The sequence below is a fragment of the Diceros bicornis genome, chromosome 26 (genome assembly GCF_020826845.1).
Source record: "Diceros bicornis minor isolate mBicDic1 chromosome 26, mDicBic1.mat.cur, whole genome shotgun sequence".
Lineage (NCBI taxonomy): Eukaryota > Metazoa > Chordata > Mammalia > Perissodactyla > Rhinocerotidae > Diceros > Diceros bicornis.
In genome coordinates this window covers 10,159,523-10,187,065 of record NC_080765.1, presented here as the reverse complement: position 1 = coordinate 10,187,065, position 27,543 = coordinate 10,159,523, and the positions used below count along the sequence as shown (strand labels likewise).

Genomic DNA, 27,543 nt, shown 5'->3' with positions numbered 1-27,543 from the left:
GGGACCTGATTCAGAGAGACTAGGTACCTTCCTGAGGTCCCTCAGTCTGGATGACCAGGCCAGGCTGAGTTCACACACAGGATCGCCAGGAGGTAAATGTTCAGACGTGCAGACGGTGAAGAAGTTTTGTGACCTTGGGGAACAGGGATCAGGGCCTCGAACGTGAGCTGGGCCTTGAACGAAGTCGAATTTGGTTTAAGATGAACTATGGTTGGGAATGGGGCGGGACTCCAGGTGGTGGACGGGGTTCCCCGAGAAACAAGATGTGCCTTTGGAGGGAGGTGCGGGGCGGGTGGGACTGGGGGCCTGGCCAGTGTGCAGAGGAAGGACGTGGGGCGATGGAGGGTGTCTCGGGAATTCTTTTCCAGCAAGTCTGAAACTAGGCATTCCCATTCTTCCATATTTGAGGTGGATTGCTGGTGCTTATTTGCTATTAGTTCCTTGGTTTATTTGCCCTTAAACGTACGACGGGTGAGGAGAGTGGAGATGAAACCCAAACACGATCTTGGATGGTCAGATTTACAGAGGGCATGCGCTGCCCGCTCCCCACGCAGTAACTGCAGGTGCCGGGCTCACCTCGAGGTGCTTCACTGCAGTGTGCGGTGGCTGTCTCGTCAGTGTGGTGCCTCCAGGCGGACATGTAACTAGTGCGGTCGGTTGGTGTCGACTTTGCGTATAGTGCAGACTGCAGGGGGTTCTGAATAATCCGGAGGGTTGACCCCTTCCTCTAGGAGGGCAGGGTTTACTCTCCTCCGTCTTCACCGTGTCCTGCGCTTCACGTGGCAGTCACTGCAGACGGTGCAGGTGCTACGTTGATTCAGTCTGAGTGTTCACCGCCGAGGAAGAAGCCCTCCTGAGAGGTGGCGGGGCCCCTCTGTGCTGCCTGCTCCTTCCTTGGGCGGGTGCTGACGATGGACAGGGTCAAACCGCTGCTCTCTGTGATTGCTGGTTCATGCCTGTAATGGGGAAGATGCTCATGTCTGTGTCTGACTTCATATACCAGCTATCTGGCTTCCCATTTTACGCCCGGGTTTTCTGTCCTCTCACCGGGCTCATCTGTGACGCCCTCGGGTAGGTGCTGTTAGTTCTGTTTGTATTCCTGAGTGCTTTCAAATCCATTTATGATTAAACACTGCTCAAACAGCCTGGTGAGCTCTGTTGACACAAAGCAGGGCTGGTGGGTCGGTGCGATGGCGGGTGGCGGTGAATCATTTCTCTCCGTTCTGTTTGTTTCCACTTGGCAGGAGATGACATTTATTTTTAAGTTGTGCTCAAAGCTCTGTGACTTCTGCAGAACTCCAAACGAGATTTCATTTTAAAATTATGGTAACAAAGGGGATAATGGTCAGTGCTTCCGAGGGGCAGGTCCCATCCCTCGTCCCCTTCAGTGGGTAAACTTCACAGCTAGACTCATAATCTAATACCTTGTTTTGGGTAGTTTATCCAAGTAAATTTGTCGCTTAAAAAAATCTCTTCTTGCCCTGTTAATTTGCTACTCACTTACTTTTATTTATTTATTTATTTTTTGTGAGGAAGATCAGCCCTGAGCTGACATCTGTTGCCAATCCTCCTCTCTTCGCTGAGGAAGATTGGCCCTGGGCTAACATCCATGCCCATCTTCCTCTGCTTTATATGAGACACTGCCACAGCATGGCTTGACAAGCGGTGCATCAGTCCGTGCCCGGGATCCGAACCTGTGAACCCCGGGCTGCCAAAGCGGAGTGCGCGAACTTAGCCACTATGCCACCAGGCCGGCCCCTCACTTACATTTTGAAATAGTCAGCAGAGAAAGGTTATACCCCTTCAAAGCCCGTTGTGTAAGTTTAGAGTGAAAATGTTTCTTCTGTGTAGTTATTTCAGTGCTGTTGTGTGCCAGGCCCTGGGCTGGGAGAACGTCAGGGCCCCTGCCTGCACAGGCCCTGGTGCAATGGAAACCAAAGCAGAAGAAAAATCACGAGACACGCAGCCCACGCAGCTCCTCCTTCTAGGAAAGCCCACGTGAGGTCAGCTTCCTAAACAGAAAGATTCTGATGGCCGCGGTCCTTTTGGTTTCTGACTCATCTGTAGGGTGTCTTTTAAGTTGTCTGTCTTTGAGTGCTGTGAAGCGCCCACTTTGTGACTCCCAGGCCTTGTCACTGTCACATGGACAGGCCGAGGAGAGAGGAGAGATCGTCTCTGTAAAGTTAACCTGCTCGGAGCTTTGAGGGGAAGCATTTGCCTCTCTTCTCTGCTCTCTTCCACATGGCCCAGGTGTGAAGATAAGATCCAGTTCTTCTTACGTTCTTTCCTAAAAGTAGGTATGCCTTTTTGCTTGTTTTGTTTTTAAAAGGCATGTCTTACAAATTTTGATTTAAACATTCTCTGAAGAGATAGTACGTTGCCACAGTTCAAAACTCCAAGGGTTTACACTCAACACTCTCTCTCTCTCTCTCATCCATGCTTCCCTCCCAGGTAATCCGTTTCTGGCTTCTTGTATGGGGAGAGCATAAAACTAAAAGTAAGTGTCCTTTCCATCCTGAGTTCCGTTTCTCCAGAGAGTCGTGATTAGCAGAATGTTTCCATGTGCACCTTCAGAAAGTGTGTGCACACGGAAGTGTGCGCAGAAGCATGGTGCTGCTCTGCATCTTCCTTTCCTTGGTGCAGAACAAGATCCACACCAGCAGTAATCAGGCTTTATGTGGGGATGCAGGGGGACCTTTCTGGCCAGCTGAGTTTCATGGCTTTGTCTAGTGCAGAAAATATTCAAGGGCCGTGTAGATGGAATTGTGCTGTAGTGTTATGTGCCGTAGTACACGGGGGGCTTCATTTCAGGGAGCCATCATATGGCTTCAGTTTGCTGGCAAGTGTGTCTCGGAGTGAAGCTGTTAGTGTCAGGCTTGTGTGTGACATGGGGCCAGGTGCGGAGGCCGCAGGGCAGTGGCCTGGGTGCAGGCTCTAGTGAGCTCGTCTGTGCACCCGCTGCCCAGCCTTCCTCTTCTCCGGCAGCCTGGCTGGGGCTTGGGCCTTCTTTGGCTGGTGGCGGAAGGCTGGAATGCCTAACCTATGAGAAGCCTTCTGTTTATCAACAGTCAGCTTTTGACTTGAGCAGAGCCAAGTTTGGAATGAATGAAGAGGATATTTTGAAATACTCTGGTGTTGTGAAATACGAAACTTTGCAAGTTCTTTGTTTCTCGCTGTAGCTGACTGATAGGGACTGGGTCCTGCCAAGTGGCTATGTGGTGCATGTATTAAGCTAGGCGTCCTTGGCTGCTCACAGCCAGGCACTCTCTGGTTCTCTTGCTGTGATTCCACCCAGAAGAGTGCTCACACCCACAGTTGATTCTTTGCAGATAAAGAAATGTAGGAAAAACAAGCAAAAACAATCCTTCCAGTGGCTAGTCATGGGATGGAAGTTGCTAAACTGGGACCCCACCACATGGAATCTGTAATTAAAGGACCAGAAATAAGGACCAGCAAAATGTGGTGCCTGTTTCAGAGTTTGTGGGAAGCCCACCCGCAGGGTGGGAAGCTGTGGTCCCGTGTGTGAGTGGATTTCTGACTTTCTGGCAGGACAGGCAGACAGTGGCTCTGCAAGTTGTAGAATGCACAGACACCACCTTGGTCCCATCTGCCTCGTGGCTAAGGCCAGTCTGGGTGAGAAGATGGCATTGCCTGTGACAACCAGGCCTGTTTCCTGTAGGTAGGCAGTGGTTCTAGAAAATGACCTTAATCCTAATCTTGAGCTGTCGGCAGTCATTAAGCTAAATCACATAAAGATTTTTCTTAAGCTTTAAGAGTGAGAATAATTCCAGCCAGCCCTCCACCTGTGAGTTCACGGCTGGTGGCTCAGAGGCAGTTTACCTGTCTTTCTGTTTCACCGAGGGTCGATGCGCCTCTCCGGTGTGACGGTGAGCAGGAGAGGCCTGGCCCCTGTCCTGGGGAGGTGGCCGACGGTGGGCAAGGCCGAGGTGAGAAGATGTTCCCACCACGGGTAATCTCGAGAAGAAGAGCAAGGTGCTGGGAGAGGGAGGACATGGGGCCTATGTGGATTGGGGTCAGAGGCAGCCTCTCTTGAGTATGGCCACTGATGCCGAGTGGGCCCCGGCGGGGCAGAGGTGGGCGCCAGGGTTCCAGCAGGGCAGGGCAGCCTTGGGGCTGAGAGGAGCTTGGCCTGGGCCAGCGTGGGCAAGGGGGCCGCGGGAGGGAGCGGATGGCATCAGGGAGGCTGGCAGGGCCGGCACGCACGGCTTGGAAGTTTGCATTTTCTACCAAGAGCCATGGACAGCTTCTCAGCCGAGGAAGCACCTGATATGTTATGGGCTTTCACAGACGCTGTCCTGCTGGCGTGTGGAGAGTGGAGGGTGGGATGGCGTGGCCACAGGGAGCCCTGGGTGCTGTCCAGTCACCCAGGAAACGGAGTCAACGGGGTGCAGGAGGAGACCCCAGAACTTCCATCTGGTTGTTTTTAATCTTCTCCCTTTAGAGTTATTTGTCATCTTTTATCATGTATGTATTAGTGGAGAGTGTTATATGCATAGTTTATAAATAAGCGAATATACCTAGTTAGGTGGTGAGGCTAAGACGTTTTACTGATGGGCGATGCAGTTAGCAAAGTTCAGTGATGAGAAATCTTGGCTCACGGGCAGACTTGCGTGCTCCAGCCCGGCATCTGATGAGTGTATGGGTTTTTGCATGGAACTTAATATTATTTTAATTTTTAATTTAAAAAAAGCCTCTAAATATTTAATAAATTTTCCCTGAATTGGCCCTTAAAAAAAGAAAAAACTTGCTCACCACTAACTTAGACTGTCGTGAAATTGTCACAGGATGACTTTCCTCCTTGACTGGTGTGTCTTACAAACCTAGAAGAGGTTCTCCGTGTCGTTTGGTCTGTTTCCTCTTCACTGAATAGTGAGCGAAGCTCACCGTGACACACATGACTGAGTTTAAAAGGCATGATGGCGACAGCTCGTGTTGGACTGTGCAGAAGAGACAGAGTAGGTAATCCCCTAGGTTTTTAGTGAAGGAGCGCAGGAAAATTGTGGAAGAAATAAAAAGTAAGAAAAATGAGAGATGTCCATACAGTTTTCATTCCAAAATTAGACTTCTTACTTTTTTTTTTTTTTTTTTTGGTGAGGAAGATTAGCCCTAAGCTAACATCTGTTGCCAATCCTCCTCTTTTTGCCGGGGAAGACTGGCCCTGGGGTAACATCCTTGCCCATCTTCCTCTACTGTATATGTGGGACTCCTGCCACAGCATGGCTTGATAAACGTGTGTAGGTCTGCACCCAGGATCCGAACCTGCAAACCGTGGGCTCCTGAAGCGGAGCGCACAAACGTAACCACTGCATCACTAGGCCTGCCCCACTTCTTACGTTTAAAATGCAGCCCGTTATTCTGAGGAGCTAGGACGTGGTGCAGGCCCTTCCCAGGGGAGATGAGCTGGCTGGGAGCCAAGTGGCTGCCCAGAGTCCTGGGAAAGGCCCTGCCTGCTGTGCTTCACCCTGGCCTGCGGGGCTCACTTTGGGTTAGGCCTGGCTTCGGGGTCCGGGCGTGTCCTGCACCGACTGAGTAGATGAGGGTGGGAGGGGTGTGTATCTCAGTGTAGATTTGATGTGGGTCCCGTGCTGCATGAAGATGAACACCACTGAGATGGGGCCACGCTTTGTTTCCTCTGTCCTTCCCAAGTGTCCCCGCTCCAGCGACCATCTGCAATCTTTTGTTCTACGAACTCTCAAAGGTGGGGCCCAGGTTCTCATTTTAGCCTCTGATGTCCGTTGGCAGTATTTCCTTAGCTAAAGAAGTGTTCTGTGAATAGGTTTTCCCTGGAATCTTGGCCAGAGGACGTGTGGAGCCCCCAGTGGTGGCCGTGCTGAGTGAGCGGGGAGCTGCTGCGATGCTGGGCGTGGGCAGTCTTAGTGTTCCGTGGGGGCCCACGGAGACGGCCTAGGGCTCCCCTGTTAACACAGCGAACGCGCTCTCGTCTACATCGTGGGAGGTGTTCGTGGCCTCTGAGAACTGTGATTAGAGGAACGTTATGGAAACATGGTTGGCCTGCGGGACAGTGAGGAGGGTGAGCCCGATTCCCCTGCCCAGCCTGGTTTTGGGGATCCTGCCCCTCCTGGGCCACAGGCCCCTCACCCTAGCACTCCACTGGGTCCCCACTCCTTCTTCTCTCTTCCTTTGGTTTAGGTCTGGCTCCCAAAGAGCCAACATCTAGTCCAGAAACGTCGTGCGCAGAGAGCTCTCTATCCAGGTCTTCGCACAGCAGTCTGTTCGTGAAGAACCCCCCAGAGGGGTGGCAAGTGCAGGCACCCCCAGACCGTGCCATCCAGACAAGAAGCAGCGCTGGGCTCAGATCCCGACCCCACCACATATCAGCTTGGTGATGCTGAATAAAAACCTGAATAAAAAACTCCACTCCCCCTCGAGCCCCATTCCCCTCATCTATCCACGTGAAGATGGTGACAGTGGGCCTGGCTGATGGCAGTGCTAGGGAGAGTCAGGAGCTGCTGCTGCTGCTGCGAGGCACCTGCTCGGCACCAGGCGAGGGCCCGTTGCTACAGGACACACTTAGCAAAAGAGCTTGTTGGTCAACATTGCCTAAAATCGTTGGCCTAATTTGCCTCCTCAAAGCTATTTTGTTTTTTCGGATGTACTAGGCTTTCAAAGACCATCTTTGAATAATCTCACTGAGTTTGAAGCATGCTAAAAATGGTAGATGCAGCTTGTAGCTGTGCCCGCCGGGCCTGTCCGGCCCTGTCTGGCATCTGTGCATCTGCCCCTGCTCCCCGCGCACGTTTTCTTGTTGCCATGGCGGTCACCATGGGTGCAGCACAAACATGAGTTCTGGGAGGAATTCAGGAGGCACTTTCTTTCTTCTGTTCTCTCTTTCAAGCAGATGTTGTTCAAAATAATTACCATTAATTTTTAAGAAACTTAGTGACCTCGCATTTTCTGCTTCTTAATTTTTCAAGCGCCTTTGGTGTTTTGCATTCTTTGTGTGAGTGAAAATGATAATGGCCTTGTACAAGAAGCTCCCGCTGCACTGGTCAGTGCCGTGCTCGGTAGACAGGGTTTGGAACGCAGCCCACCCTTCCAGTGGTGACTCAGTGGACAGTCCATGGTTTATTTTTCTTCAGTAGAGAGCTCTGACTTATTTTCCTTTCTAAAGCCAAGCAGTTTTGTTTTGTCCAAAATGTGTAACGGAGAAGAGGTATTGCGCCTTGCTGCGTGTGTGTTTCATGCTGCTCTGCTGCCTCCGTCACAGACTGCAGTAGGCCGGGCTCCGGGCCTTGCAAATGTCGAGGCTGCTTCTGTTTTTCTGTCCCACCGTTCTTAGCAACAAGGCTTCCATTTTCAAGGTGACCTCCTTGTCCAGGGTGGTTGCTGGCACCCTGGTCATCACATTTCCACTCTAGGAGTGGAAGGAAGGGATGATGGGCAGTAGTACTCATCTGGTAGCTGTCTGTCCACCTCTTCAGGGACTTTGACTTTTTATTGGTCATCCTGGACTGCAGGGGAAGCTGGGACATGGGCACCCAGAAAAAAGTGCGGGGAGATAGGGGGAGTGGGTTTTGGGTGGGTGCCCCACCTTCTGCACTCTTCCCCCAGCAGAAGCTTGCCCAGGCCCGCCCTCGGGTGCCACACCCACTGCCCATCGCACCCCTTCACCCCACTCCCTCCACGGAACCCCATTCACTAGCGTTTCCCATGGGCGTCGGCTCTGTGAAGGGGCTTCACTCTATGGGAAGATGGGAGCTGCTGCTTTAGAATGACAGTCCTCAGCTCCCACCAGCAAGAGCACCCTTAGGACACCCCCCTCTTGTTTTCCTGTTGCTGCGGCGGACAAGAGAAGGGAGCCCCTCCGTCAGCCAAGATGCTGCTTTGTGGGGATGTCCCGGGGGTGGGGTGTGTGGAATTAGGTGATGTTTACTGCTGTGCCAGGAGAGAAACCCAGTTCAGTTACTATTCCAGGAGCCTAGCCCCCCTGAGGATAAGGGCAGGGAGAACGGAGCCTGGCTTTCTCTTTCACTCTTGGCGGCGTGGGGAGGTTCTGGCATGTTCTGTCTGCTTTGCTCTGGGGTGTACAGTACAGGGCAGATGCTGCTCAGGCCTCACGTGGTGGCCAGCACACCTGGCCTCCACTTTGATGTTGTTTGCAAAGGATTTCTCAATCTCTGTCAATGGTGATCACTTCCTGGGCTCTTTCTTACCGGGTTTCAGTTCTTCGGGGAAACGGGCTGGCCGCCCAGTGTGTTCTCAGAGGGGAGCCGCACACGCCCCGACGGCGCGCCCTCCCTCGCGCTCTCTGACGGTACACTTGGTGTTTCCATCCAGGTTTCCTTTGTGCCTCGTTGCATTTTCCAAATTAGGAAGGTGAGTGAGCTCAGGCAGCTGTGATAAAGCAGGATGCGATTTGTCAAAGCATCCAGACACTGTCCTGTTTGTTGTGACAAGTGGAACGTTTTTCTCTTTTTTTTAACAGCAAAGACTGTCTGCTCTTTACGGAGGTGTAGTTGAGGTTTGTGTGAGCTTTGCTGCTGCCTTTGAGGATGGTATCAAAAGGAAGGTCTTGAAACAGAAACACGTGACTTCTGACTTGCATGGCAATGCCTGTGTGAGGCGGGGACAGGAGGTCCCTCAGGTTTGCCTTAGAACATTCCTGTTGCTTTTATTTGGGAAGGACAAGACTCTTGCTCCAGAGCTTCCCCCAGGGCGGTGGGTGGTGATGGGTGACCGCCTCTCTGGCAGCCCCTCCCGAGCTCCGCTTTCAGCTTCTGAAAGCATTTCCTCCGCCAAGTTTAACAAAATTGAACTTGGGCCTTTTTGAGTTGCCAGAACCCAGAAAAGAAGCATGTAGAGCTGATTGCTGCTTCGTTTGCTTTTGCTTCTCCTGCCCTCCACAGTTCAACAGCTGCTGTGTGCACAAGGCTTGTCTCTTCACCCCTCTATTTTATGGGAGAAAAGATAACACGGGAGCCTTCTGTAATATCTTCAAAATACACGTATTTAAATATGAGGGAGTGTCCAGGGAAATGGAGTATTTTAGTTAGTTGATATACCTAAAGTGCTCAGTGCACGGTTACCTGGCATGTATAATAATAGCAGATACTAGTTTTTAACTATTATTATTATATTATTGTTGAATTTCATGTTAATTGAGGTTTAGGCAATAAACTATCAATTTCGCAAATTATTCTGGAGTAGAATGTCCCTCCTCCAGCGCCGTGTCTCAGCGGCTGACAGTGATCCACCTGACCAGGCCAAAGTTCCTAATGTGTCATGGACATCGTCACTCGTAGGGTGGGTCTGTGATCTGAGGCGGTGCGTTACTGGTGCTCTCTGCATAGCATTTTTAAGTGTAAATGCGATTATTACTTATTTTGCACTGATTTCCCTTTCAGTCACACCTGGTTCTTTCCTGGGCCTCCCAGTCGTCTTCATTTTCAAAAATGCTTGAATACTGTGTCCTCCAGGAGGAGACGGAGAAGCTGCACGTAAAGTAGAGATAATCTTGGCATCTGACTTGAGATGAGACTGATGTTAGGCAAATATTGGTCCCTGCACAGACTACTCCACTCCTCTCCCCATTTTAGTGACACCTTGACCTTGAAGCAGCCTGGCCTGCAGGATGCCAGATGGAATGTCTCAGCCCGCTGGACAGCAGTTGGGGCTGGCTCAGGCCTTTCCATTTTCACGGGAGCCTCTTTGTTCAAGACTGTGGACGTGGATTTGAGTGGTTAAATTGGCGGTTCCCAGCCGTCGGCGTGTGTGGTAGAGTGGTGACGCTCTTTCTTACCCACTGAATGTTCTGATTCTTTGGCTAGTTGATTCTCCTAAACACAGTGAAGGCATATTGTCGATATCCTTGCAAAGTTAATCCAGGATCAGAAAAGTCTGGTGATTTCTCTGTGGTTTGGAATCTCCACAGGTCAGGTGTTAGCCATCACCCCTCCGTGTGGCCGTGGCTTGTTCCTGCGCCCCTATTTAGCATTTATGTCGTTCTGTGTCATACTCGTCTACCAGTTTATATGCGTTTACCTCCTGACAGACTGTTCCAGAAAGAAGTACATTGTGGGGAACTCCTTCCTCCACGCGTGTGCTCTTGTGTGTGCACCATGTCTGCTTGGAGAGAACAGACCGGCAGCAGAGGTGCCGCTTACCCTCAGGGAGCCTGCAGACGGCTTAGGCAGTCTTAGGAGGTCCTTAGGAGGACGAGCTGCCCCCAGCAGTCCCTCTGAGCCATGCTCTGCAGAGAAGCTGGCCTTTGGGAACGGAGTCTTGAAGGGTGTAAGTCCATTGGGACAAGGACCCTCCAGCACTTAGTGTCAGTCAGGCACCAGATGAACATTGGTTACGTCAAGTCACTGTGGGCTGCGCCGTAAGAAGACCTGTAGATGGAGCCACTTGGACTTAAGTAATTTCTTTAAATCAGCGTAGAAGCAACAGATAAGAGAGAACTTGAATTGCTCAGCGCAGGCGAGCTCTGCTCTGTCCCTGTGTCAGTCCCAGAGAGCAATGGGGTGTTGTTACCGTGACCCTGGTTCATAGAGTCCAGTCTCATGGTCTGCATTTAAGCCGTGCGGTGCAGGAAGTCCCTCTCAAGGGCCTGTTCCATTTGGCATTGGACTTGAGGAAGCCAGGGCATTTAAAGTGGTCATTCTGACCTTTGTCGCTCCTCCATTCACCCAACTGGATGATCCTTGGTGTTTTTCGAGAAAATCTGGATGGTATTTTCTTTTCCAGATGTATTGGACTCTCTGCCTCGTTTCATTTTCCAGACTAAGGCGTGGGAGCTCGAGTTACACAGTAGTGTTTTTGGTTTGTTTTCAATTTGATACATCCCCACAAAGGGATAAGACTGTCCTTGGGAAGATGGCCTGGGGTGCTCCCCCATGGTCCCTGACTCTGCCTTACCTGCGGCTCTGCCGGAACGCTGTGTCCGGGCTCCAGGCCCCGGGTGGATGTCCCCCGTGATGGTGAGACAGAGACCGCCGCCTGGAGGGCGGACCTCAGTGGTGATGGGGGTGGGTCGTTTCCCGATCGACTTCAAGAGCTGGCAGGCAGTGCGCCTTCTCCTGGGGCCCGGGACAGAGCAGGTGTGGCAGGCCCACTGCTGGCCCTTCTTCTTGCATTTACCGGGTCTTAGGCAGAGTTTCCCAAACATATCCGAGAAGAGGGCATTCTAGGGGGTAAGATTTGCTTGGGGAGTACCTGCTAAAAATGCAAATTCCGGGGCCTCCCCAACCCAGATGACTCACAGTCACCTGTGAGTCTCTTAGCCTCAGCGGAGTAATACTATAGACGTTACCCCAAGTCCTCCCAGTGACACTACGGAAGTTACCCTGAGTCCTCCCAGTGACACTGTGGAAGTTACCCCGAGTCCTCCCGGTGACACTATGGAAGTTAGCCTGAGTCCTCCCAGTGACACTGTGGAAGTTACCTCGAGTCCTCCCAGTGACACTGTGGAAGTTATCTCAAGTCCTCCCAGTGACATTATAGAAGTTACCACAAATCTTCCAAGTAATACTATAGAAGTTACCTCAGCTCCTCTGAGTAATACTATAGAAGGTACCTGGAATTCTCCAAGTGATACTATAGAAGTCACTACAAATCCTCCAAGTAATACTGTAAAATCCTCTGAGTGAAACTGTAGAAATGGCCATGAATCCCTGAGTGGTACTATAGAAGTCACTCGAGTCCTCTGAGCAATACTGTAGAAGTCACTCGAGTCCTCTGAGTGGTACTGTAGAAACGACCGTGCATCCTCTGTAGCTGGATTTGGTAAGCATCACCTAGGAGATTGGTGCTCCTCCCAAGAAGAGTAGGGGAAATGATTTTGAAGGGACCACGAACCCCAGGGCATGCCTTCCTCTCCACCTCCTGCAGGGGGTGCCCAGGACAGCCGAGCCCTGTGAGCCCACTTAGCAGGACGTGCGAGGGCAGGTCATTGTGGCCGCATTTGGCTGGCCTCCGTGGGCTTCCATGGTTTTCTTAGCTGGTTCAGTGGGATTGCTCACTTCTTCTCCACTCAGGGTGCTCCTGAGAGGGGGGCTAAGACTCTGTTTTTAGAAAGAAGCCCCAGCTTTGGCTGAACCTTTGGCTACCGTTTTCACTGCATTTTGGCCATTCACCACAGGGACTTGAGTATCCCACTATCCTTTTTCTTTTTTCCAATAGAAGTAGCTTTTTTGCCTGATGATAAAAATAAATGCGTTGTCTTTGTTTAAAAAAAAATAGACCATGGAAAAACATATAAAGAAGAAAGCTAAATTACTTCTAAATCAGAAAATCACCACCATATTTAACACGCATGCTGCATAGCTGCACACCAACGTTGTTGCGAGGACGCGGACCAGAGCCGAGTGTGCGTGGCTGGTTAGTGGTGCACAGGGTCCAAGCCATATCTCTAGAAGCAACCCGCTCCCAGCTTGGCACAGCCAGCCCAGGGTCGCAGCTGCATGCGTCATCGACCCAGGACAGCAAAGCCGAGGGGTCAGTTGGAAGGTGGAGAAAACCAGGAAATGAGTCCAGGTAGCAGCTTTGATTCATGGAGGAGGACGAGGGCGTGGTAGAGGAGGGTGAGTTTTAAATTATTCTTTGCCTCACATACATAACAGCATTTATTTAGTTTTTTGGACTAGGATGACTTTTGGATTTCCCTTGGTGGGTCAGGGACCATGCAGAGCTGGTGCCTGACCAGGGACAGCGGCCATGCTGCCTGCCCGTAGCCTGGCCATTTGCTTCCTTTCGCTCCTCTGGGTTCAGCTGGCGTTCGGTTCTCCACGCCTTCCGCCTTCTTGCTGTGTGGGTCCCTCTGTAATTTGCATTCCCTTTGCTGTGCTGTGCCGCTGTGGGGTCTCTGCAGGCCAACAGGCCCCACAGCTGCAGCCTCTTCTGCTCGTTTGTTTGGATGTTCTAGCAAAATGTGTTAAATTTTTAATAGAAATAAGATATCTTAGCTTAAAACATTTTAAGATTGTCAGAATTCTATGATTTGGCGATTTTCTTTGTAAAAGTTTTTTCAAAACCATTTCCTGAACAGTCTTATTTTTCTTTGGTGTTCTTACAAAACTCAGAGCCTCTAGTCCCGTGGTGTTCTAATTTCAGACCTTACGTACGTGAGAACTGCTGTGGTCGGGGCCCGCCGCAGGAAAGCTGCCTGACTGCACGAGCCTGGAGCAGGCTGGCTGGGGCGGGCGGGACGGGGCCCCGAAGGCCCTGCTGGCTGGCTGTGGGTCACGCGCAGCTGGCCTCCAGCCTTTCCTTCAGAACCTGAGAGGCTGGACCGTCTTCCTGTCCGTTAGGGTGGGCCTGGGCCCTGTGGGGCTTTCTCCCTCCCGCTGGAGCGGCACACACGGCAGAGCTGGGCCGGGCTTGGTACTTAATGAGGTTTTGGAAAGATGCATCACCCCTTGCAGAATTTGAAAGTACTGGTTATCAAGTGTATAACGGCTCTTTTGTTTTCTATATTCTTGAGCCTTTCCTTCTTTTTGTTTTTTTTCTTTTGGTGAGGAAGATTAGCCCTGAGCTAACATCTGTTGCCAATCCTCTTTTTGCTGAGGAGGATTGGCCCTGGGCTAACATCCGTGCCCATCTTCCTCCACTTTATATGGGACACCTGCCACGGCATGGCTTGATGAGCGGTGCGTCGGTCCACGCCCGCATCCAAACCCGCGAACCCCGGGCAGCCGAAGGGAGCACACGAACTTAACTGCTATGCCACCGGGCCGGCCCTGAGCCTTTCATGCTTAAAAGACATGGTAACAACATTTAAAGAACGTTTTGAAAAAAGAGCCACCTCCGGTAATGCCACCTTCTCCCTCGGGCTGTTTTCATTCGTCCTTCCAGTCCTTGTCTAGTGACGAGAACAGCTGGGAACCGTGTCAGCACACACTTGCTCTGTAGCAGGCCTCACGCTCGTCTGTGGTCTCTGGTTGACTAGAGAGGGGCCTGCAAGTCGGTGATTTGCCCCACGTCCCACCACAATGTCCCAACAGCCTATTCTCAAATCAAGTCTCTGATTTCAAACCCTGTGCCTTTAGCTGCAACATGCGTGTACCATTTGGTCTCTGCAGTCTTCATTTGTCAATGTCATCAGCTTTGTCCCTGTTCCTCCTTGGGCCTGTTTTTAGTGAGTGCTTAGCATGTGTTAGATACTCTGTGTGCTTCTAATTACTGTGGTTGGAATGTTTAATACTTACAAGAACCCTATGAAGGTTCCTGATGAAGAAAACAGGTCTGATACAGTAAGAGATTTGCCCAAAGATATACAGTGCTGAAAAGTGTCCTTTTAAGTGGCCGCATGATATTCCTCACTGAATATGCACCATAGATCGTTCAGCCACTCCCCACAGGGAACTCTTTAGCTGTTTAGAGTTAGGATGTAGGTTTGGTTTTTGTAACCAAGGTCAAAATAACAAGGGTGAAGTTGATTTCTTTTACATTTAACAGTCCTAACATAAGCTGATATGGCAGCTCCAGGCTCTTTATGTTATGTTGCTCTGTTACCCAGTGTCCACTTTATGATCCGCCATGGCTGCTCCAGCTCCTGCCATCACAGCCACATTCTGGCTATTGGGAAGAGGAGAAGTGAAGAAGACACTCTTTGCCTCCTAAAGGCATGATCATCTGTGACTCATTGACCAGCATGGTCTCTCTTTTTTTTTTTCTTTTGGTGAGGAAGATTGGCCTTGAGCTAACGTCTGTTGCCAATCCTCCTATTTTTGCTTGAGGAAGATTGTCGCTGAGCCAGCATCTGTGCCCATCTTCCTCTACTTTATATACGGGACGCCCCCACAGCATGGCTTGATGGGTGGTGTGTAGGTCTGCGCCTGGGATCTGAACCTGTGAACCCTGAGCCACCAAAGCGGAGTGTGCAAACTTAACCACTACGCCACTGGGCCGGCCCATGACCAGCACAGTCTCACAGTTGCAAGAGAGGCAGAGAAGTGTCGTCTTTAGTTGGGTGGCATGTGTCCAGTTGAAACTAGTCCACTGTAGAAGCAGGAGGAGATGTGTGTCCAGGGAACTAGCCATCTTTGTCACAGTCTGCCCTTTTGGTCACCTAATCCCCGTTGTCAAAGGAGGCAGCCCCAAGTCCCATTCAGTGACAGCATGCTGTGTGCATTCTGGAAGGAGCTCTATCCCCAGCCTCCGTGGTCTCGCCTGACGTGGGCCCTGGAGGTGAGGTGCTTCCTGGCTACCTGCCCCTCCCTGGGGCAGGTCAGGGTGGGACGGTCACACTTTGCAGGCCGGGTCTGTGGTTTCTGAGGCAGTAGAGTCTCCTCAGAAACTTGGTAGGCTCCTCGGCTGCTTGCTATCCGTCGTGTCTGTTTGTAAGAACCACAGCAAGGATCCTAGTGGCAGGTGTCAGTCTTGAAAACCCTGGTCTTTCTGTCCCTGGGCTGGGGCCCTCTCTGCCTCTCTCACTTGAATGGTGGCTACTTCGAGGCCATCCTCGGGTGGAGTCTTCTGTGCCCCAGGCTGGTTCCATTATCCAGCCAGATGGCAGCTGCTTGAGAAAGCATGGGGCGTTCCTGTTCTACAGTCCATCGCATCGGCCTGCTGAGAGCCACACATGCATCCCAGCACACACCAACATGGAGTTTCCCCACGAGTCCTGGCATGGTGGCGGGTTCTGTCCACACGGGTCCATGCTCAGGGACCGCAGGGGAAGGTTTGCCCAGCACACGAAAGGCCACCAGATTTCTAGCCTGCAACATTCGTGTCCTTACCTCCTAAACACAAAGCAGTGAGCTCCCTGTGTCTTAAATTTTTGTGACTGTGCCATTCAACTTCTAGCAAACACCGATTCTACAGTGGTTAGGAAGCAGCGTGGCGGCCTCACGATGCCTGGGTCTGCGTTTTAGGATCCCATGCCTTCCTCCCTGGAGCTTCCTATGAGGGGCATCTTCTGTAGAATAACGGTAATCAGGTATTAAGCCTCCTGGCCCAAGCCTCCGAAGCTGTCTTTTCTTTGTCTTTTCTGGGAGATGATTCCAAGTCCATCATCCAGCCTTCCTTCTGAAGTTGTCTTTCCTGTGTCACATTTAATTGTCCAGGTTTCTTGTTTTTCCCCGGAGGTACCTTTTGGTGCCCTCAGTCCTTGGTGGCAGCTGCCCTCTCTTGTCTCGGGGGCTTGGGTGGGCTGCGTTCTCTTCTGCCCCTGGATGTCTTTTTCCTCTGTGTCCCCCCCCTTGTTTGCCTTGGTCCTTGTCTTCCTGTTGGGGATGCCCCCAGACGCCTCTTCTTCCCTGGCTGCGTGTCCACGTTGCAGAGCGAGGTGCTCAAGCTGGTCGGCTGCCGCGTGTGCCTGGGTGCTCGGCAGGTGGGCTCCTCGTCTGGTGGGCTTCATGGGGGGCCCACAGATGTCGGGTCTGCAGCTGTCCTCTGGGCCATCTTCAGCTGGGGTGTGTGGGGAAAGTCGGGGTGTCGTGGTTGGTGAGCAGAACTTCAGTCGTCGTCCATTTTCAGTGTGGAGTGTCGCTCCCTGTTGTTGTGTCAGTGCCCCCAAGTGCAGGCTTCTGTGGTTCACCTGCTGGGACAGAGAAGGACAAGGAGCCCAGGCTGGGGTGTCAGGGGGCAGTGATGGCTCTGGAGATGAATAATCTATTGTGTGAATTTTTTTTTTAATCTTTCTGGAAACCTTCACATGTGCTTTCTTCTCTCTCTGGTTATTTCTCCTGTCTAAAATAAGTTAATTGTATTTATATCAGTGAGGACTAAATGAGCTATTTTTATTCTCTGACAACGCCTGGTTGGTGTGACAGGTGGTATAGGATTCCCGCATGAGAACGAGATGGATGTGAGGGTGATGGCCCAAGTCACTTACTCATTAATGGTCTCATGGGGCCGGAACCCGCCTGCCCTGCGGTGACCTTGACCTGATGCTGAGTAGGGCAGCCTGGCCTGGAACCAAGGCATTAGCAGTTTTGCTCAATTCCCAGGAGCCCTGGGCTTCCACATGGACCTGGGAACTAAGACTGGAGCAGACCCCGATCATGGGAGCTTTAGGGCAAGAACTTCTTGAAAAACAGCTTGATTCAGGTATAATTCACATGCCATACAACGAACCCAGTTCAACTGTTCAAGTCAGTGGTTTTTAGTGTATTCACAGAGGTGTGCAACCATTACCACCATGGGTTTTAGAACATTTGTATCTCCCCTGAAAGAAACCATTAACAGTCACTCTCCATTCCCCACCTCACCCCTCACCCCCAGCCTTAGGCAACCACTGCTCTGCTTTCTGTCTCTATACATTAGGGCAGGCATTTTGTAGAGAGATCTGAAGGGCCATCCCTCTGAGGGTAGATGCTTGCTTGTACGGGAGCCCTCCCCTGGGCTGGGGGACAGTGACTTCCAGGGGGCACATTCTTACCTTTAGCAGGATTCCTGGCAATGAAGACGGGCCCGCAGTGGGTGGTTGGGTGTAGATTGAACATGGAGCACCTTCAAGAGAATAGCTTTAATTGCAAAACATGCTCATTAAAACTCCAGCTAAGGCCCTACACCAGAATGAAAATATTACAGGGAGAGAAGTAATTGGCGAACTCCGCCAGCACCCTGGGGGGACATCTATTTAAAATTAAGTAACTTCCTGGTGTTTTCTCTCCTCCTCCTAGGTAGAACATAGTCTGCCTCAGGATAATTTCTGGAAGAGTGAGTCAGCAGATGCTTTTAAAATAGCTTTTGCAGTAAATAATATAAAAAGGTTTATTGTTAAACCTTAATTGGAAAATTACTATTACGACAGGAAACTGTCCAGCTAGTATCAGTACGGTGTTAGATTTTGCTAGTAAGGATGTACCCAAATCCCTGACCTTGTGTTTTGTTTCACCTGAACCTCAGTCTGTATGCTCGTATTATCACTGGGATGATTCTCAGCCCCTTCAGGGCCCTGAGGGCAGAAGTCAGGCCGGGAAGTGGAGGAGGGGTCTGAAGCGTGTGCGGTGTGCTCACTCGGGCACCTCTCCACCTCCGCTCAGGCCAGACAGGCCTGACGAGAACCTGGTGTCCTGCCCCTCATCCAGAGGTTCAGACACCTCTTCTTGTCTTCACCCCAACCCTGTTTTCTAAGAGTTCCTGTCTGCCTGGTGACCACTGTCATGGGCCAGAAGCCACATCCTCTTTCTACTTGGCCTTGGTGATTGTAGGGTGATGTGATCTCGTGTTAACGTAGGGACTTGGACGACGCAGAACATCAGAACCCTAACTGTGTGCCCTGTCGGCAGATAGTAAAACGTTGCCTATTTTGTTCATTTGCAGCAGTTGAAGGAGGAGGCAGATGGTAAAAGGCCATAGAAACTCTTTAAATTTCTGTCCTCATTACTGCTTTCATGTCTGACACTGGTAGAACAGGTGTGTGTGCGCGCATGTGTACGCACACCCCCACTGTTGAGTCAGTCCTTCGTTTGCAGGTGGAGCTCGCCTTAGCCCATCAGCTCACCTGTGTGGAGCCCTCAGCCAGAGTCCTGGCTCCGGACCCTCTCCTCACTGCTCTGGTTCGGGGACACCCTGCCCATCCTGGGACACAGCTGGGGTGGGTGTTGGCTCTGTGACTTACAAAAGCCAAGAGGCCTCCAGGACTGTAGGGACCATAGGCCTCAGAAAGCATCTGAGAAAAATGCATGATGTAGAAAATCTAGCCAGAATACTGATGGAGGAAATTTTCCTTGGGTTGTGGAGAAACTAAAGAAAATGGAGACATCAAACATTTCTTTAACTATAGCCTACAAGAAGAAAACTGCAGAATATTTTTAGATAGCCTTGGGTGGCCCTTTACGCAGAACCATAGGGGTGATGTTGACTACATGTTACAGACACCCCCACCCCATCCTTAACATTTTGGTATTTAGGCCACATCTCCCAGGATCAGAACAGCATCAAAGAGGAAAACAGTTTCAGAAAACAGTAATCAAAATCCCTTTGTTCTGATTTTAGATTGGAAATACAAACCTAGTACCCAGGGGTCAGCCAGTGACCTGGTGCTTCTCGGCCGGCTGCAGGCTCTACCTTTGTGGCGACGTCCAGCCCGTCTCTGCTCGGATATCTCTGGAAGGATCAGTCCTGGCCAGTCAAGCCAGTTTGAGTTACTCCTTTTCTCTATGAAATGTGGGCAGCTTGGCTTTCAGGGTAGATGCTTAGATTGCTGAGTCATTTCATGAGAAGTGGGTCTTCCCAAGCGGAAGGCTCAAGAGCACCCCTGTTGCCCAGTAGGGTGCCCGTTCACTGCCTTCCATGATCTCAGAACTTATTTCGACCTGTTCTTAAGTCTTGTTTATACATTTGATTGATTGATTACTTGAGGAAGATTCACCCTGAGCTAACATCCGTGCCAGTCTTTCTCTGTTTTGTATGTGGGTTGCCGCCACAGCATGGCTGCCAATGAGTGGTGTAGTCTGCACCCGGGAACCAAACCTGGGCTGCTGAAGCGGAGCGTGCCAAACTTAGCCACTAGGCCACGGGGCTGGCCCCTAAGTCTTGTTTTTTAAAAACTCTTTTACTAAGAGTAAAAGGGAATTCAAATCAAGGGGGTGTTTGCCGTGTCCATGGGAAGTTGGAGGTAGATTTGCTATTTAAACGTTGGTACCAGATTAAAAATACAGGCAGGATGGGCCAGGCAGCCTGCTGGCTGGGGCTTCCACCCAGGGGCACTCTGACAGACACTTGTCGAGTGCTAATCCTTCGGTGGATCCAACGCCTTTCTGAAACGATTAACAGTGCAAAGGTGGCTGTTCACATGCGTCATTTCTGACCCCTCCACTCTTTACAAAGAGCCTTTCTAAACAGTTCCAGGTGGACTGTGTTGCTTGTCTCTCTGTGGGCAGCCTGCTTTCATTTGGGTTTTTGTTTTTAACTAGGTAGTGCCCTTAGCAACTTGTTGGTAGCCTGTGAGTTTAGAAATTAGAAGGTGTGCTGGATAAATAATGTGCAGACTTTATAGGTAGAAGTTTCTCAGAGGTCCATCAGCACCTGATGTGTGAGGCTGCCTGCACCGTTACCTGCAGCGCTGGATTTGTCTGCATGTGGTCATCTGCCAGTGGAAGACCCGAGGCGCGAGGGGTCGAAGGCCAGGACTGATCGTGAAGCCAGTCCTTAAGCTCCGCCTCACAGCGTTGTCCCTCTTGGAGACTGCTGCCAGCAGGCTTATGCGTGGTGGTGCTGCTTTTTCATGCAACAGCTGCTTTCTGTCTTCTGAGTAGCAGGACATCTGTCTTTAAAATCGCTGCAGAGGCGGTGACCCTGGCATTTCAGTTCTCTGTGGGGTGGTGACTCCCGCGTGGGCGTTGCGGCATTGATCCTAGCAGACTGGAAGTAGCTCTGTCTGTCTGGAGCCTTTGTTGGAGATGACGTCATAGGTATTGGTCTGGGGATATGTGTGTCTGTTCTGTTCACATGCGCAGTAAAAGGAAAACTGGTGTCAGTGATAGTACGTGTCCTAATGAAATCATGAGGAATACGATTTTTGGCACCTCTGCACCACAGAGTGATCATGCGCGTTAAGTCACATAAGTTACAGTGACTTAGGTGAACTAGAACATTCCTTTACTGAATTTTGGCTTTCTTTTCTTCCCATGCCTAACATCTCGCTCTCCCTCCATTGCAGGTGCACTTTCCGATTCCCTAGCACGGCTATCAAGATCCAGTTCACATCACTGTACCATCAAGAAGAGGCTCCAGCATCCCCCCTCCGGCCACTCTACCCGCAGATCTCCCCTCTGAAGATTCACATTCCGGAGCCGGATCTCCGGAGCTTGGTCAGCCCTGTCCCTTCCCCGACCGGCACCATCAGGTGAGCAGCCTGCTCTGCCCGTCCCCGGGCCGCTTAGAGTGCTCGCCACACGATTTCCTCTACAAAATCAGGGCCCTGCGCTCTAGCAGCTTGAGAAAGAGGAAGACAATGCAGAAATTCTGTGTTCTATACAGTATTAGATGTGTTTCTGGAAAATTGCATGTAAATGGAAATTTTGAAACTATTTTAAGTGCCTCAGGGGACCTGACTACTTAAGTAAAATCTCTGGAGAATTCTCTTACAAAGTGAAGAATCACTACCTAATGAATCATTTTTCCAGTTTGAATGTGTATCTGTTAGAGCCTTTTAAAGCAAGCACAGGTATGACATTTTTAAGACATTGAAAATATTTTAAAGTAATCTTTGTATGCCAGGATTTGGTGAACTTTATTTTTCTAAACTTTATTTGTGGAAATTCTTTGCAAAGTTTTAGAAATTAGTCTAGATTTTGAAGAAAGGAAAGTCCTCAAACTTTCTCATCCTTGGCGAGTTATAGAAATATGACAAAGGCTTGGGGGAAGGTTTCAAGGTGACACGTGTCACTAGAGATCCTTGTAAAAGTGGTTGAGCTGTCAGCTCAGTGGCACAAGGACTTCCTCCAACAGCCATTCTGCTTCAGTCTACAACAGGAGTCCTGTGCCTTCTTCCCACGTTGTCATAAAGCAGGTTGAAGAGACATATATTTGAGAGTCAAGATTTAAAGAATTTTAAAATAGTTTACTGCTTCACCACGGACATCTTAAAATGAAACTAGCTTTTTCTCCTTGCTGCATGTGTGTGGCCCTGAAGAAGCCATGACAACTATGCCTTAGTTTCTGCTGCGGCACCAGCAGTTTCCACCACGGCTTATGCATCATCGGTGCGAAATGTCAGCCCAGTGGAAAAGGCAGATCACATCTTAATATTGTTAGGAAAATAGTTTTGACCTCCCATACCCCTGAAAGGGGCTCAGGGATTCTCAGGGTCCATCTGTGAACCATACTTTGAGAACCGCTGCTCTGGCTGAGCGAAGGTTTATTGTTGCTGCCGTCTCATCTGTATATAAGGTATAGTCCCTGCTCTTGCTAACCAGCCATCTTCTGGTAGTCTGTTTTTTGCGCCTTTTAAAGGTTTACGTGTAGAATCACACATTGGTTTGCCTTCGCATAATAATCAGTGTTTCACGTGTGCCATTTGGTCTCCTACCAGGACATGTTGGTTGCGAGATGGGACTCGTTTGCACTGAGTTGCTTGGAGTTGGTTGCCTGCAGAGCCAGGGAGCAGCTGTGTCTTTCTCTCATGGAGAGCAAGTTCAGGGACAGCACTGAGCATGGCATGGCCCAGAACTCCACTCTGGGCCCTAAGTTCTGGTTCTGGCTGTATTTCCAGTTAGTGGGAGAACTGGGGGCAGGTCTGCAGCCTCACTGGGCCCTGTTTTCCTCGTCGATAAAGCCAGCGTGCTGATGTCCTAGTTCTCTGTGATGACGACGATGATAACTCACTGAAAGCCTCGTGTGCGCTAGACCGTGTGCTTGGTTAGCTCTGTACATGTGTTATTTCATTTAGTCCTTACAGCTTCATGAGACAGCCGGTTTTTTCTTAAGCTCTTTTCAGATTTCTAGCAATAGCTGTTCTAAAACCCCAAATTTAGCATGTTCTCATTGTTCTTTCAGACATTTCACTTGAATTTAACCTAAAACATGAGTACTTGGAGGTTGCGATTAAGTTGTGCTATGAAAATCCTCTTACATTTCCTTATACATGTATCAATGATACATAGATAAAAAATTATATGTAGTAAAATGCTGTAGCCACTTTGGAAAAGAGTCTGGCAGTTCCTCAAAATGTTAAACAAAGGGTTACCACACGACTCTGCAACTCACGGGGTCATAAGGTCCAGTGAAAACTTGTACCCAAAGGCTCATGGCAGTGCTATTCATAACAGCCCAAACGTGGAGACAACTCAGATGTCCATCAGATGACTAATAGATAAATAGCACGTGGAATATCCTTACAATGGAATATTATTTGGCCATAAAAAGAAATGAAGTACGGATACCTGGTACAACATGGGTGGCCCTTGAAAACATGTGAAGTGAAAGAAGCCAGACACAAAAGACCACACATTGTATGATTCATTGATAGGAAATGTCCAGAACAGGCAAATCTGTAGAGAAAGAAGGTAGGTGAGTGGTTGCCAGGGGCGTTAAAGGGAGTGACTGCTAACTGTTACTAGGGTTCTTTCTGGGGTGATGAAAATGTTACATAGTGGTGATGGTTGCACAACTCTGTGAATACACTACAAACCACTGAATTGTATACTCTAAACAGGTGAATTGTATAGTGTGTGAATTGTATTTCATGAAGCTGATAAAAAACCTTCGTGTCCTGACACGTTTATCCAGTAGCTCCTTCAAGCGGCCGTGGGATCATAGCCAAGAGTGTTTCATGCCCTGCTGGGACCTGAGAGCTCTTGGAGGCCTGTCCTTTGCTGTGTGCGATGGGCAGCGAGGGGCCTTCCACGTCCAGTGGAAACCAAAGCAGGTGGTCTCCCTGGGTGCATGGGATTATTAGTAATTAGTTTATAATCCAGCCAAATAGATGCTCTTTAAGAAAGAAAAATGTTTTGGTACCTGGAAGGCTTCATAAAATAAATATATTTCCCAGGAATATTCCAAATGAAAATAGTGGCCAACTGGTTAAGATATTCACGCAAAGCTTTGTGTATTGAAGTTGCTCCTGTGTCAGGAGGGAGGCGGTGGTTCAGAAAGGAGGTAGGAAGAGAGATTTGTACTAAGCAGAGTGGAGCAGGTGTTGCCAGCGCTGTTCTGAGAAGTCAGGGCGGTGTGGCTGCGGTGGAGACCTGGCCCAGCAGTTTATATTTAACTCGATCCTCAGCTGGGGTCGGTTGGTGGGTGGTTGGTCCCCCTCCATCCCCTTCTTTGATGACGCCCAGGAGGGATTTGCTTCCAGTTTTCATCTGGGAGAATATTTGTGGAGAAAATAGTAACTTTGGGACTGGCTGTCTTACTTTTTGGCTTTTCATTAAGCATCACAGAAAAAGCGTTTCTGTTTACATCCGTTTATCTGAGCCCTGCGGAATTCAATTAAGTGTCGAGAAACCTCAGAGGCCCTTGAGGTTTTGCTTGCAAGATCCTTCTCCTCTGTGCTCTCTCATGGGGTGGAGCCCACGTGTTTACAAACAGCGCCTTCCTCTCCTTGGGGACCCTCCCAAAGTGACGGGGGAGGGCCCACATCAGGAGGTGCAGGAGCGGGTTCTGGGGGGCACGGGTGCCTTTGTGAGGAGGCCGAGGGCGCCCCCGCTTCTCCTGACTCGGTGGCCTGCGCTGCACTCCCCCATCGCCCGCTCGCCGCGCAGTGTGGGGACCTCAGTGGGCGGGTTCCTCCCTGGAGCCAGGTTTCTCCAGCACCCCGCCCTGAGCTCTGTCCCCTCCAAGACTTTAGGAGTGGCTGTACCTGCTGGAACATTCTCCCGAGTAAACAGCCCCGCCTGCCCTCCCACCAGCTGCCTGCTTTCTTTCTCAGGTTTTGCTTCCCCTGGTGGCCAGGCCAGAGTGTGTATGGGGGTGTGTGGTTGGTTTTTTAAAGTTAGGTGTTTTTTTTGGGGCCTGAAGTACTCCACCCAGAAAATGAATGAAGTCTCTTTGAAATAAATTCTATCTTAAGCAACATTTTGTCAACCTTTTTTTTTCGTTTTGCAAAGAAGTGGTGTTTTTAGGAAAGAAGAAATTGGTTAATCATTTTCTGAGTTTTACAAACACAGAGGCCAGTCTAAAAAGTGCTCCATAAAGCTAGAGTTTTAAGAAAACTGCTGAAATTAAACCAGAAAAAAGGCATAGGACAGAAAGAGAGTAGCTAATTTTAACCAACAGCAGGATTTTAGAAGCTATTTCTTTAAGAAAGCTTGTCTTGATTTTTCCAGTATAGAGACCAGAAACGAAAGTAATTTGTTTTGTGAAATCTGGCAAAGGTTAGCAGAACGTTGTATAAAATAAAAATTAAGCAACTGACTTCAAAATCTAAGCCACTTGTAATCCTGATCTTCAGGCAAGGCATGGGCCTCCCCCCCTGCTGGAGGAAAGCCAGCCCTGGCACGGTTGATGTTCTGCACTGTTAGATATCTTTGGAGTTTGGAGGTTATCGGTCTGCCTTAGAGGGGCTTTTGTTTTCCTGCGAACTTTGGATCCTTCCTTAAGAGCGATTATGCTGCGTCCAACTTTCTAGCCGGGGCCCTTCCTGTCTTCTCAGCATGCCCTCCAGAGGAGTGGTTCCGGGAGGTTTACGTCTTGCAGTGCGGGGACCCTTGTCCACTGGTCGAGGAGCCTCATCAGTGGTGTATCACCTGGGGGCCGTTTTCCTTTCCCACACCTGTGCTTGTGACCTCACACCCCCAGCCCTACTTGCACCCACCTGGTCCCTTTCCCCATCTGAAAACTTAAGAGAAATAAAAATTGGTTCCTCCACACAGAAAGGTGGGGGCTGCATGTTCTTTCTATTTTCCCTTCTACCTAAATCCATGCCAGGGTGTTTTTTTGGCTCTAAAATGTTGAAAGTTGAAAGAAGCTTGTACTTAAGTTCTTCTCCATTGGGGTGGCCATTTCCGGTTCTAGGGCACATCTCCCGGGGCCCTCGGAAGGTTCACCTTAATGTTTTCTTGGGTGTGCCTTCTGGGCAACGCCTGGCCGTGGGCACAGTCAGCCTGTTGTGCTGCTCTTGTGTGGGCACATGGCTGCACCAGAGCCGTTCCCAGATCTCACTCGGATTTGGGCAGGACCTGGAGGGGCGGAGTGGAAGGCAAGAGGGGAGGGAGGCCCACAGGAGGCACACCTGCACTGCCCCCAGAGCTGAGAGCCACACAGTGGGGCGCTCCTGGGGGGTTGGGGACAGCACTTCGCCGTAAGTCCCACTAGGCCAGTCTGCTGATTGTTTTTCCCTGAGGCAAATGCTTTTCAGAAACTACTGAATCTTTTAAAATAGCTTCCCATGATTTCACAGCATTGAATTTGTCTTACCGGAGCACAGACATTCTTTAAGATAACTCTAAGAAACTGGCCTCTGTGAATTTTCTTTCCCTATTTTATTTTTTCAGATTATAGAAATACTACATATGCATTATACAAAATTCAAATATTTCAGAAAATGAAATCTCCCAGTGATACTCCCAGAGATAAGTCTGTGTAGTGCATCTTCCTGTGAACGTTCTTCACCTAACAGTTGTGACTGTTCCTCCTGCCCAGAGAGGCCCATACAGTTCATGCTGTCCTACGACTTGATGTCGTCTCCTTTTGCACTGTGTCTTAGGCACCTTTCTGTGTCACTGCATTTTTAGTGGCTGTGTAATGGCCTGTCCCATGGATGTGCCATAGTGTGTTTACTCAGCTCCCTCCTGGGACGCACAGCCCATCCCAGTGTCTCACTCTCATGAGTGGTGCTCTGATACCCTTCCTGCAGGTCAGGGCCTGTCAGTAGTCTGAAACTGCCTTTCTGAAATGTCTGCACATTTTATACTGAGGTGTTCGAATTCTTAGATTTGGATATTGTTAAAAATATGCTCTTTAGGGTCGTGAGCCACAAGATTTTGACAACAACAGTAAAAATAGAAGCTGTTACTGACATGCATGCCAGGCCTGTGCAGGGGGCTGGAAACACGATCTGTCCTTTAGTCTCTGCAGGAACCCTGCGGGGCGTAGGCATTGCCACCTCATTTTACGGATGAGGAAACTGAGGCTCAAAAAGAATAATGCTGGGGCCGGCCCGGTGGCGCAAGCGGTTAAGTGCGCGCGCTCCGCTGCGGCGGCCCGGGGTTCGCTGGTTCGGATCCCGGGCGCGCACCGACGCACTGCTTGGTAAGCCATGCTGTGGCGGCGTCCCATATAAAGTGGAGGAAGATAGGCACAGATGTTAGCCCAGGGCCGTCTTCCTCAGCAAAAAAAGAGGAGGATTGGCGGATGTTAGCTCAGGGCTGATCTCCTCACCAAAAAAAAAAAAAAAAAAAAAAAAAAAAGAATAATGCTGTCCGGCAGGTTGTGTTAAATGGCTGAGTGATGCGTTCAGCGGGTGCCCACGGCCATAGTGGTGGCACTGGTTTATTTCATTTGTGGTGCTAGAAAGTTTACTTTTATCAAAGTAATACATGCATATGATGTAAGAATTCAGACGGTTGTCCAACGATCATGACGATAAAATACAGTCCCTGGCCACACCCACCCCATCAGTCACTGCCCGAGACAGCACCTCCAGCTTCTCCGTGTCTGCCGGTGTCTGCTTACCCCTGCGCCTCACAGTCACATGCCCTTAGCTTCCTCAGGTCCAGATACGTTATACATGGACTTCTCATATGGAAATGGAGGATTTAGCTTTTCCTCCCCACGCCTTCCTCCCAGTACAATTACATCAGAACTTCCCCTATTATAGCTGTGGTATATCTATCGGTACAGTGCTTGGCACTTCCTTCCTGGTGCTCTGGCCTGTTCTCCCCAGGAGTTCTTACGGTCCCTTTTCTGTGTTTGGTTAGATCTCCATGCACACTGGACTAGCACATCCCACCCTCTGCCCAGTGTGAACGGCCCGTCCTATTTATGTCCATCGATCGCACCTTTGCTGGGAAGACCTTGCTCTGGAGCCCAGGCCTCCTCCCGCCTGGACCAGGTCTGGGACATCTCTGACCCAGAGATCATCTTCCCACTGTCTAGGAATTCCCTCTCTTGACTCCTGTGTCCTTCTTCTTCCTGATCTGCTGCTGCTTTTATTGGAGAACATCTTCCAGT

General features: G+C 50.1%; 1 protein-coding gene across 1 annotated transcript in view; it reads left to right on the top strand.

Annotated features, from left to right (window-relative positions):
• Positions 1-27,543, top strand: part of FOXK1 (forkhead box K1) — a 69,499-nt gene that overhangs the window by 23,673 nt on the left and 18,283 nt on the right. The window contains 1 exon segment of the mRNA XM_058569380.1: positions 20,591-20,776. Coding sequence (XP_058425363.1) covers positions 20,591-20,776 — 186 coding nt within the window.